Source organism: Helianthus annuus, chromosome 17, assembly GCF_002127325.2.
Source record: "Helianthus annuus cultivar XRQ/B chromosome 17, HanXRQr2.0-SUNRISE, whole genome shotgun sequence".
In the NCBI taxonomy this organism is placed as follows: Eukaryota; Viridiplantae; Streptophyta; class Magnoliopsida; order Asterales; family Asteraceae; genus Helianthus; species Helianthus annuus.
Genome location: NC_035449.2, coordinates 34,227,267 through 34,239,380, shown reverse-complemented (window position 1 = coordinate 34,239,380; position 12,114 = coordinate 34,227,267). Strand labels below are relative to the sequence as shown.

The window sequence follows — 12,114 nt, the reverse complement described above, 5'->3', positions numbered from 1 at the left end:
TGCCATTTGTTAACACATGTTGTCGTTAAGACATGTTTTAAGATATTAACTTTGACGTGACATTTTTAAATCATGTTAAGTTAATTTAAAAATATATTTTTTCTCAACCGTTTATTTAAAAATATCATTTTAACACCGTTAAGTTAATACAAATTACAATTATAAATATATAGAAATATGAATACATATGAAAATTAAGGACTAAAATTTGATTATTTTAATATCGTCTATTATCTGACATATTTTTACCTTTCAAATCATCCAACCACATTAAATATTTGAAAATTTTTAGAAATCACCCATAAAAACAATTATTTATATATACTCTAATTTTCAACATGTTTATGCAATATGGTCTTGTACCTTATGCTTTAAGAATTGTTGTGCTTTATTTTTTTTTCTATTCCTAAACTTGACACATGCTCAGCTGTCTTCTCACCAATTCCCTTTTAACTCACAGAGAGAGAAAACCTAAAAGAGAGATAGAGAGAACCAGAGGGCAAGAGAGAGACACGCATGTCCGGTCACGCTTCCGGCAATGGTCACTAAGATATCCGGCGAGTTACCCCTGGCCGCCTTTTACCCTTCCATTTATACCCTCGGGAAAGAAGCATGTGCGAAGTATCCTTCTCCCCTGTCGTTCATAGACTCGCACCCCTACAACCCCATAATCATCTTCATTGTAGAATCTTACTGGTATGTCTTCTTTATAATTTGAGATTGTTCGATATGGATGGAATTAAGGCTCGATTTCTAACTTTCTTTAGAAAGCTTGAATCTTAGGTTTGAGCAAGTTCCAATCAGCCTTAACACGGAGATCTGGAGGTTGCAAATCGGTTTCTGACAAGGTTAAAACCACCTATTGATGACGCATGGGTCGTCTCCGAACAGTCCAGCGACACTAGGTATAGGTTATCGACAATGTTGTAGGGTAAGAACCAGTTACTTTATCTTTGGTATGTTAGGGTTTATTTAAACAGGCAAGCCTCAACAATTGGGGCTCCAATTTTTAATATTTTCAATTTTAATTCTTGCAATTTTGTTTGGTTGTCATCGGTAGTGTTCAACTAGATACCGAATTGTTATGATTCTTGGGTTTTCCACAGGTGCTAATTACCTAAATAAATTTGTTTATGTTCTCATTGGCGAAGCCACGCCCCCCCGAATTTTCGCAAAACCGGGGGGGGGGGGGGGGGGCGGCAACGTATATACCTATACGAAAGTACTATTTATAAGACTACGCATCGAAAAGTTCGGGGGGTCGGGCGCCCCCGGACATAGCTTATCCTGCGCCAATGTATGTTCTTATGGTTAGTCATGGAAGAACTTGGGTTCTAAACTAGCTAATAGAAAATTTTCCACATTTTTAGAGTAGTCCTCTTCATTGTGGAGCTTCCCAAGCTAATCATTTTTTTATGTTCTCTGTTGGCTTTTTTGTACTAAAAATAAAATGCCCAGGTTGTGTGATTGAATGCCTTTAGTGTGCAATTAAGTAGTTTTTTAGCCTTTCACCCCATTTATATTTGTTAAAGGTTGTGTCATTAAATGCATTTAGTATGTAATTTCAGCCTTTCACCCCACTTATATTTCATAAAGGCTGATCAACTTACATATTGGTTTAAAAATTGATTTCACTTTGGGTTGTATTTGGATGCTTATAAGATCTTCAAAGCATATGAAATATAACAATGCGCTAGCTTACTTTAGAAAATCCAATATTTATCTAATGTAATTGAATTCGACATCAGGACACAAAAAGAAGCCTACAACTTTGTTGTAGGTTGAATTGCATATTTTAATATCTCTGACTCTTTCCATTGTCCGATGAGTATATCTTTCGATTCCCACATACTCTCGAATGCTTCTCTGTTATTGTTATTCATTTTTTTTGGGTAAAGGGTTACCCCGGTGATTTATATTGTTATTGTTATTCATTTGATTTCGACACCAATGTGCAATTTTCACAGTTCAACCGAGGAAAACATAGCAGTAGCAATGGAGACTGTTTCAGGTTGTTTTAATGTTCTTTATTCTTGAAACATAACTACTTAGTGAATATAAGCCAGCTTTCTTTCTTTCTTTCTTTGATAGTTTCGACGTGCATTCTTCACATCCCAAATTTCAAGCCGCTTAGTTATTGGTAAGAAGATCACCACTTGATTCCATGTCACCAAGGAAGCGATTAGCTTATAGTCTCTTACTACACATGTATATTTAGTTTATATGTTTTGATTTATGTTTTAGTAAATGGGTTTATATTAAAGTTTTATCACCTAAATTTCTGAAATGTCCAAGTGTGAATAAGACAACCCAAAGTACCAAGGGTTTTAGCTGTATGGAAGAGATATAAACCCAAAATAATGTGCGCTTATTGTAACTAAGTTTTGTGCAGTTTGAAGGTGGACCATTAGATGGTACAAAGTAGATAGATGGCATTTGTTCAGTTCAAGAAGGGTTGTTATTATCAAGGGATGATGATCCAAACAAGCTTTATAAAAGTATGTAGAAGGTTAATGGCATCTGTCTTGTCAAAGTTTTTACATGGCTAATGTTTAGTGTTAGTTAACCTTCCCCGCCGCAAAGCGAGTGGGATTCTTTCTAGAGTTTGTATACATTACGCCTGAATTTGTAAGTCCCCGGCCGCAACGCGGCGGGAGGGTTCCATCTAGTTACTATAAAATGGGTAGTTTGCCATTTTGTTTTTTTAAAAATTTTATATTATAGGGGCTAGACGCCGTGTACAGGGCTAGACTATGCGTCTATGGCTGTTTAAAAGAGTATTATACCCCTGAGTTAGGGCTAGGCTGGGGCAACACAGGGCTATAATGGTCTTTTGAACCACACTAGACGCCCAGTCTTGCCCTATGCGCGGTGTATATTTTTATTTTTTTGTTTTCTCTTTTTAGTGCCAATAATGCTAATATTAATTAAAAAACCATATTAATATCAATAACACTAATATTAATTATAAAAAAACTCATACTAATTATAATACCACTAATCCACTTGGGAGTAGCCCAGTGGTGTTGGTGAGTTTAGATAGAGTTTAGGATAGGAGAGGTCAGGGGTTCAATCCCTATGGTGTGCAAGTTTAGCCATTCAAAAAAAAATTATAATACCACTAATCTATACTATATAATAAAAGAAACCACTTTAGGGACACTTGTCATCATATTAGGCTATCTCTTATAGATAATTATTATTTTAATTTAATCTAAAATGTATTTTTGCAAATATTATATTTTAAAAGTATGTTATGTTATATCATAGATTCGATTTTCAAAATTATATCAAATACTTTTAAAAATCTTCAATCTCAACAAAGCATATCACTTTTAATAATATAATATATTTCTTAGAACTATATTTGTTACTCCATGTTTATGCTAAACATATTAGTTGTGTTTTTAGATTGTTAAAAAAACTAGATTGAACATAAGATTGATAAAAAAAAACTAGATCGAACAAGACTTATTTGAATTTGTATTTTTTTCTTACGTTAAAAGCATCACAATCGGGCAATGAATCCAAGATCAATTGGTATGGAAGGAAGAAAACTCGTGACCTTCCAATGTGGAGGTTATAGGTTGGAGTCAGATCTCAAAGAATACGAATATTCATATTATTTTTGTAATTGTAACCATTTTGTTTTTAAAGGAGGATAAACAAAAGAATTAAAGAGATTTAGTAGCTTTTTAAAGGAGGATAAACAAAAGAATTAAAGAGATTTAGTAGCTTTGATTGATACCAACCTCCTACTAAAATCGATAAAAACTCTTACGACCACCGGTATATTGCCGCCTGACTATATGGTTGCGCATGCTAACGGGTTTATAACCCTTAGGACTCTGACAGAAGAATTGGATCAATTTTGCTTTGAATATAACGATTTTAGGTTCTCAGAGTACACACATTTTTGTGTTTTTATTTAATTCCGTTATGACAACAAAAAAAAAACACATTTTTTGTGTTTTCTTTCCATTGTATTTTAGAGCAAAGACATTTTTGAGGGTTTTATTTTTCTATTCTATTGCGTTTTTAGAATAAACACACACACATTTTTTATGTTTTTTTTATCAATTGTGTTTAAAAAAAACTTTTTATGTTTTTTTATGTCTATTGTGTATTATAAAAAACAGATTTTTTTTATATATAATGTTTTATTATTTAATATATAAAATTTATTTATTCAACCCCGTGTAATACACAGGGTTATAACCTAGTATTAATTATACAAAAATCATGTTATTTATATAACACTAATATTAATTGTACAAAAATCATTATTCCGATTCAGTGTCGATGAAATTAATAAAAAAGAATACTTATTTTTATCAAGCTTTGCTAAAACGATTAGTATTGTATAAGATCTTTGTAAAAAAAACCTTATATACACACTATATAGGCCTATACGAGACATATAAAGGGCAGGGGTCATATATGAGACCTGTACAAGGGGTCTTATTCGCCCTGTATAGAAGCAGCTAGACCAGAAGTATCACTAGTTAAGCACTGATTTTGATGTAATCCTGTGTAGATATATACGAGACAAATGTGTGCAAATAGAACGTGGATAGTTTGAGTCTTTCTAAAATATCAGGGGCGTCCAGTTTAACCCACATTGTATTCTTGTCATGTTCGCTGGAAAATAGCATATTCCTTATACTTTTGGAACCTAACGATTAAATTATCATCCAAAAATTAAAAAAGATAAGCACCTTCTCGAAATAAAATCAAGACCATAGCATCTCCAGTTATTGAAAAAAAAAACAGTTATTTAAAAAAAAGAGAAAAATGATTTGTAGAAATTCAGTGAAAAATCAACGGCTGAGAAGCTCCGATTGAGAAGAAAAAACACGTACACACCAACAACCCACACCGATTCAATTTAATCGGCTGTGTCGTCTTTGAAATTCACGCAAACGATCATCTCTTTCTCTCTCTCTCTAACATTTCTCTCACTAGAACAAAGATGGTGAAAGGTCCAGGTCTCTACCCTGATATCGGCAAGAAAGCCAGAGGTAATTCATCAATTTTTTCACATAGATTGTTAATTTGTTTATTATTATTGAGAAGATTTCGTTTATTTATATAAAATTCTGTTTCCGATTTTGTGTGTGTTCTTATGTGCAACAAGTGTGTGTGTGTTTGTTGTTTTGCATCTGTTGATTATTCTAGAATTGGTGATTTCAGATCTTTTGTATAAGGATTACCAGAGCGACCACAAGTTTACTCTCACTACCTATACCGCCAACGGAGTTGTAAGCCTCTCTCCCTCTATATATGTGTGTGTGTGTGTGTGTGTGTGTGTGTGTGTGTGTGTATGTATCGACTTAGGGCTAGATTATTGTGTGTAGTAGGTTGACGTTTCTTGTGGAAGAAGAAACTTATTTAAGTGTTAGGTTGATTATGCTTAAATTGAGCTGTAATTTGTACAAGTGGAAGTTATAGTAATGCTTTTGCTTATTTAGGTGTTTTTGCTATATGTGTTTCATTTCTTAAATTGTGCATTGGGGACTCTAGACATGGTAAATAGCCTGTAACTGTTGATAACTGATTTGCAAAATGTCTGGGTTTCATGAAGAATTTTAAGTTCTGTTTCAGTTATCCAAACTTCTTAATATGCATATGATTATTTTGAGATGACTACTTGCATCTTGTGTTTTAAAGAAACGCACCTAAGGTGCACTTGTGCGCTGTAAGCATCACTTATGAGCGCTTTTTTTTTGTTCTTATCATGAGACGCATAATACTGGGCTCTTTTCTTCTTTCTTAGTATAGTCTATTTATTTAACACAACAAATGGGCCGTCGCCCATCGTCTTTTAATGACTAAATGATTTTTAAAGGTTTCCTTTCCTCCTTATGGTTCATTTGCTGTTTTGATCATGTTATCATCTAGAATCGGTTTCTCCTATTGAATAGATGCCACCAAATTGATATAAATCAATACCTAAAGTTGTATCGCTTCGTTAGAAAACTGTCTACCTGTGGTTTCTGAAATTGTTAACATCCTCAATATTACAGGCCATTACCTCATCAGGAGCTAAGAAAGGTGAGTTATTTTTGGCTGATGTCAGCACTAAACTGATCAACAAAAACATCACGACTGATGTCAAAGTGGACACCAACTCAAAGGTAAGTAACACTAGTTCATTTGATTCGATTTAATATTATATTCTAAGGAACTTAACAATATGGCTGACTATATGACAACCATCTAGCTATTCACAACTATCACAATCGATGAACCCGCACCTGGACTGAAAACCATCTTCAGTTTCGTTGTTCCTGATCAGAGATCTGGCAAGGTATCTATCAATAACCGTCATCACTTATATGTTTTACACGAGGACTGTCAAGTCTCATGAAAGTTACGTTACAGGTTGAACTTCAATACCTGCACGAGTATGCAGGAATCAGTACTAGTATTGGTTTGACCGCTAGCCCCTTGGTCAACTTTTCAGGGGTAGCCGGAAACAACACAGTGGCACTCGGGACTGATGTCTGCTTCGATACTGCTTCTGGAAATTTCACTAAATATAATGCAGCATTAAGTTTCTCAACTTCTGACCTTATTGCATCTTTGATCCTGTAAGTAGATGACAAATTAGTAATTACGCAACTGGTTATCTTTGAACTAGCTTCTGATATCGTTATATCTGGAAAATATTATGTGATTGTAACAGGAACGATAAAGCAGACACCCTAACTGCTTCCTACTACCATACCGTCAGCCCATTGACTAACACAGCGGTTGGCGCAGAGTTGAGCCATGGGTTCTCTAGCAACGAGAACTCTCTAACAATCGGGACTCAGCATTCACTTGACCCATTGACCACGGTGAAGGCTCGGGTGAACAACGCCGGCATAGCAAGTGCTCTTTTGCAGCATGAATGGCGGCCGAAGTCTGTGTTGACTATTTCGGGAGAAGTGGACACTAGGGCGATTGAGAAGAGCGCGAAGGTTGGATTGGCTCTAGCTTTGAAGCCTTGAAGCGCTTTATAGTGATGTTGGCACCGGAATAAGTTTGGTTAATGACTTGATGTTGATTTTCCAATTGAGGACTTACCGCCTTGCAAAAAATTTCCATTGATTTTGGTCTTGTTTTCAATGGATCAGTTGCTGTTTAAGCAGACATATTTTTTTTAATCGGGTTGATTATCATCTTAAAAACTGTTAAAAGCGAAAAATCCACAGGTTTGAATGAGAACAGGAATGTGTTTGATTATTTCAAATGTCTGAGATGATTAACAGCCTAACTAAGCTATTACAAGTTGAATAATTTCAAACTACATGTAACATTACTTCCCCTTTTAAAATTCTTGATCTCAACAATCCATATCTCAAGTTTATCATTTATTGAGTGTCAATTGGAATTTGAAAGAAATACACAAAGAGAGATCTCCACTCATCAGTTTGTCCAATTCATATTTTCCACTAAATTCTTTGATGATGTTCACTTGTTTATGCTCACAACTATCACTTGCTATAAACTTTTCGGTATGCCAGGTCGAGTCCGCTTGTCCGCTTGTCCGCTTATCATAATGCCCTACTACACAGTCTTACTGTTATCACAAACATTGACTTCCTACCCTATAACCCAAAATCTATGTTTGCACTCTTTTTTACGTTATATTTCTGTCTCTTACATTGGCCTGTATTTTTCTCGAATAGCATTCATATACCAACACCCAAAAGATAACACGAGTGTAAAGTAACTAAACGTGAGTCGAGGGGGTAAAGTAATAAACAAAGTAAATGAGGTAGCTTTAACGACATTGTAAGATTAATGTCTTCTTATCTATACCTAAGGGAGGAGGGGTGGTTCACTAGTGATAGATTCTATCACTCCCATTGTCCAATAAAATCATGCCATGTCATCAACCAAATTTCTATCACTAGTGATAGAAATGTAGCGGGGTGGTATCACTAGTGATGGAATTCTATCACTCCCAATTTTTTTTAATTTTCATTTTAAAATTAGAAATTAAACACTAAATTTTAAATTTCACTAATTATAAAAATTAGAAACCATTTTTCATAGTTACTGCTTATCACTAAATTTTTTTAATTTTCATTTCCAAAAGCCCAAATTGATGAACAACCCAAAAGAAGCCAAGGTTCGTCAAGCAAAAAAAAAGCCCAAATTGTTCAGAAGTGAAAGTGGGAGATGGTTCGTCCAGGGTTTGAGGGTTCGTCCAGGGTTTGAAGGTTCGTCAAGCAAAAAGAAGCCAAACTTTTCAAAAGTTCAACGCGTTATATGTTTAACGCGTTTAAAAAATAACGCGTTAAACTTCATGCGGCGGCGGTGTAGCGTGATGGGTTAACGAGTGATCGGGGTGGTATAACGGACCACCCCGTATGCCCTAATAAATAAGTAACTTATTACATCACATCTCAAATATCTGTGAACCAACATTTTCTTCCCCGCTTCCCCTTCGTATTATATCTCTTATTTTTGTAAATGTATCTTAACTCAAAATATCGTTTTATAATTCATGAACTTTCATTACTAACCATTTAGTATTTTCATTAATTTGTACATGTCATACAAAGGTTTCTAGGGGATATCATTTTTGTAGCATAAAATTCTTTTTAAATCAACTTCACAGCTCCTCATAAATTACACTGCCATGATCACTCTAAATTCATCACAACATAAATTCCACATTTCTTTTTGTTGCTCTTATACGGCTTTAGACAATTAGAACTATCTTTTAAAAAGAAAAAAATATTAATAACAATACTAAGAAATTAAATCTCATATACCAAAAACACCATTCTTAACGCTTCTCATTCGGCTTTGGTGAGTTTTGAACCAACTGCTGATGAAACGGCGACGCACGTGTGCTACTTGATATCGATAGGCTTCTAGGATGCTGTGACCCGTTTCTTGAAAGCGACCCGTTTTGAAACCGGGCCCCGTTTCGGCCATTTGGGCTCGACCCGACCCGTTCAGATTGGACCGTCTGGAAGTAAATTGATGAGCTAGCCATGTCCTTTAGGGCCGGCAATGGCTTTAATGACTCAACAACTTCACTCATGAGTGGTCTGACCTTTGAGTCTCGGCTCAGGCAACGGGCTGCTAGCTGGGCCGCTTTCTGGGCTCCCTTTATAGAGAAATGACCCTCGAGACGTGGGTCTATTAGCTTATAAAACCGCCTCCTCTCTCCTAAATGTGGTCGAGCCCATTCTACGAGATTGTGCTCACCGTTTGGACGGTTTTTGTCCATCGACCTTCTACCGGTCAACATTTCAAGTAAAACGACTCCGAAACTATATACGTCACTCTTTGCAGTAAGATGCCCTACACGAGAAAACAAATAACATATGTGATTCAAACGCTAAAGAAACAAGAAACACAAAAAGTCAAGAATAAAAAGTAAAAAGTCAAACCTGTCATTACATATTCCGGAGCTGCGTAACCGTATGTTCCCATGACTCTAGTGGAAACATGCGTTTTATCACCCTCGGGGGCGTCTTTAGCAAGACCAAAATCAGAAAGCTTTGCGTTATATTCCTGGAAAATTGAATCGTTAAAAAGATGAACCCGAAAGCAAATTCATGAAAAGTCAAACGCTTGATGAGTTCGTGTTGCATACCGCGTCTAACAAAATGTTGGAGGTTTTGAAATCACGATAAATCACGGGTCTTTTTGCTTCTTCGTGTAGATAAGCCAGTCCCTTTGCAGCCCCGAGTGCGATTTTCATTCTGATTGACCATGGTAGAGGTAATGATCCTACAAAATTAAGAACAATTTAGAATGCTCACCAACATGTGAACAAATTACAGGGTATCAGACAAATTTTAACAAAATTAACGGCAGAATTTAGCATACAAAAATTCATTGTTTTTAACACTTTTGAGCTATGCAGTTAATATCGGTGATATATTATATCGGTTAGCGGTCCCAATGTAAAATATCGGTGTCAAATATCGGTACCGTATTATCGGCGATATTGACTGATATTTGATCGATATAGCGCCGCTTTTCCCGAGATATCAGTACATTTCTTCTCAGTTCTACCATTTGTTATTCTTCTTATTGCTGCTATTAGTGTTTTAAGTCTTAATTATTAATTGTTAGTGTTAAATTGCTCTCTCTCTCTCTCTCTATATATATATATATATATTTATTATGCATGATATTAAAATTACCGATATCCCACCGCAATAACCTACATCTCAAATATCAATCCTTGACCGATATCCGATTTTTTTACCGCATTAACTGCATAGCTTTTGAGTTTATTAATGATAATGAAATGATATAGAGAAAGCAATCAACTTACTTCTAAATAAATGATTTTCCAAGCTCCCACGAGGCATGAACTCGTAAGCTAGCAGCCTTTGATCATCTTCAATGCAGTAACCAATCAATTTAACCAAATTTGGATGGAGGAGATCACCTAAATAACTGACTTCTGCCTGCCAACAACACACAGGTGGCAATTTTAAACAATATACTTATATGTTATAACAATAGTCAACACGCTCGTTTTGCTACCTCTAATAATAGAAACACAAATAAGTAAAAAAGAAATGGATAAATTGTCGTACCAGCCACTCTTTATGGCCTTGAAGCCCGTCATGATTGAGGGTTTTAACGGCAACTGTGAGCCCGGTGCCCGGTTTAACCGGTGCAGTCCCGTTTTCTTCAATCCATCCTTTAAATACGCAACCGAACCCTCCTTCACCGAGAAGACTTTCGGGTCTAAAGTTACGTGTTGCCATTTTTAAATCATTAAAAGCAAATTTCCGAAGGCGAGAAGAAATTTTTAATTCATCTTCAAATTTTTGAGTGGATGAAATGCTTTCTCCTGTACTTGTGGTAGTTGATGACGTTACTTGAACTACCGGTTGATCTTTGCTTGTATCGTTCGTCGATTTACTTTCTATTAAGAATGCCAAAAACACATATTCAGTACTCAAATTACATGAAAACATCCTAAATTTGATCAATAACCTAGGATTAAACTTTAAACCTAGTACAGGAGTTCTTGATAGCAAACAACATTAAAGCAATCAAAAGCCATTGAAGATCATTCAAGACAATTTGAAAATTAACATTATTGCATAAATAACACCACAAACAACATACCAACAATCACAAGCCACTAAAGATTCAAGACAATTAATAATTTTTTTTTATTTTTTTATTTTTCATAAATAACACTACAAGCAACATTAAGGCAATCACAAGCCACTAGAGATTCAAGAAAATTAATAAATTAACAATCTTGCATAAATAACACTACAAACAACATTAAAACTATCACAAGCCATTAAAGATTCAAGAAACAGTTGCAAATTAACATTCTTGCATAAAGAAAAAAATAAAAAATTAAAGGGATTAACTGAAATTACCAGTTTGAGTACTGATACCACTGATTGAAGTATCAACTTTAGATCTTGAAGAAACACAACTGCCAATTAACTTCCACCTGCTCCAACATCCAGTAGCAGTCTTATCCCCTTCTCCATCTAAACCAATTTCATCACATTTTTTATATTTATTATTATTTTTCTTCTTCTTATTTGATTTCACAACATGCCAAGATTCCACCCCTTTTTCATCAACAGATTTCATCTTCTAACACAAACCCTAAAAGGGTATCATCAAAATCCCAAATTTATAACAAAAAGATCCAAAATCAGATGAAATAATCCAGACCCATTTGAAGAACAGATGGGAGATGGTGACACACACTCTTGGATTAACTCTCACCTCACATGGCTCAAGAAAAGAAGCAATAAACTTTGACTTGCATACAACAAAAAGAGACTCAAACAAAACCCCACAAAGATTGGATTTTTAGTGACAATTTGTAGTCTTTATTCCCAATCTTGAATTTTTACAACAAAAAAATGAAAAAAAAATTTGGAAATTTAATGGGTTTTTTTTTTTTGTAACGGTGAAACTGAAGAGGAGATTTAGATCACACCCAAAAAGAATTGAAAGAAACACAGAGAAAGAGAGTGGTGTTGCAGAGAGAGATAATCTCAGTTCAAAAGGGAACACCACCAGTTATGTCTCCTATCTCAAAAGATTAAACAAATCTTAACAAAAGAATGACCAGTTCAATCTTCCCAAAAAATATTTTAAGATTAT

General features: G+C 35.0%; 2 protein-coding genes and 1 long non-coding RNA gene across 7 annotated transcripts; 2 read left to right on the top strand and 1 right to left on the bottom strand.

Annotated features, from left to right (window-relative positions):
• The first annotated feature begins 422 nt into the window (after positions 1 to 422).
• On the top strand, positions 423 to 2,694 carry LOC110868056. Of its 5 annotated transcripts, none has more exons than XR_004886573.1 (3): positions 423 to 696; positions 784 to 2,011; positions 2,092 to 2,694. It is a non-coding gene; the product is annotated as an uncharacterized LOC110868056 (long non-coding RNA). The 5 variants fall into 5 exon arrangements; XR_004886571.1 differs by having other exon boundaries at positions 784 to 2,140; positions 2,393 to 2,694; XR_004886572.1 differs by having other exon boundaries at positions 784 to 2,140; positions 2,383 to 2,694.
• Positions 2,695 to 4,697: 2,003 nt separating this feature from the next.
• LOC110868057 (mitochondrial outer membrane protein porin of 36 kDa) lies at positions 4,698 to 7,230 on the top strand. Its single transcript, XM_022117144.2, has 6 exons — positions 4,698 to 5,021; positions 5,194 to 5,261; positions 6,027 to 6,137; positions 6,224 to 6,310; positions 6,385 to 6,593; positions 6,689 to 7,230. The coding sequence occupies exons 1-6, from the start codon at positions 4,973 to 4,975 to the stop codon at positions 6,993 to 6,995; spliced, it is 831 nt and encodes a 276-aa protein (XP_021972836.1). The 5' UTR covers positions 4,698 to 4,972; the 3' UTR covers positions 6,996 to 7,230.
• Positions 7,231 to 8,594: 1,364 nt separating this feature from the next.
• Positions 8,595 to 12,114, bottom strand: LOC110868058 (probable serine/threonine-protein kinase PIX7). Its single transcript, XM_022117145.2, has 6 exons — positions 11,370 to 12,114; positions 10,563 to 10,897; positions 10,295 to 10,430; positions 9,605 to 9,741; positions 9,399 to 9,522; positions 8,595 to 9,309 (listed from the first exon to the last, which is right to left on the bottom strand). Exons 1-6 carry the CDS (start codon positions 11,590 to 11,592, stop codon positions 8,786 to 8,788), a joined length of 1,479 nt encoding a protein of 492 aa, XP_021972837.1. The 5' UTR covers positions 11,593 to 12,114; the 3' UTR covers positions 8,595 to 8,785.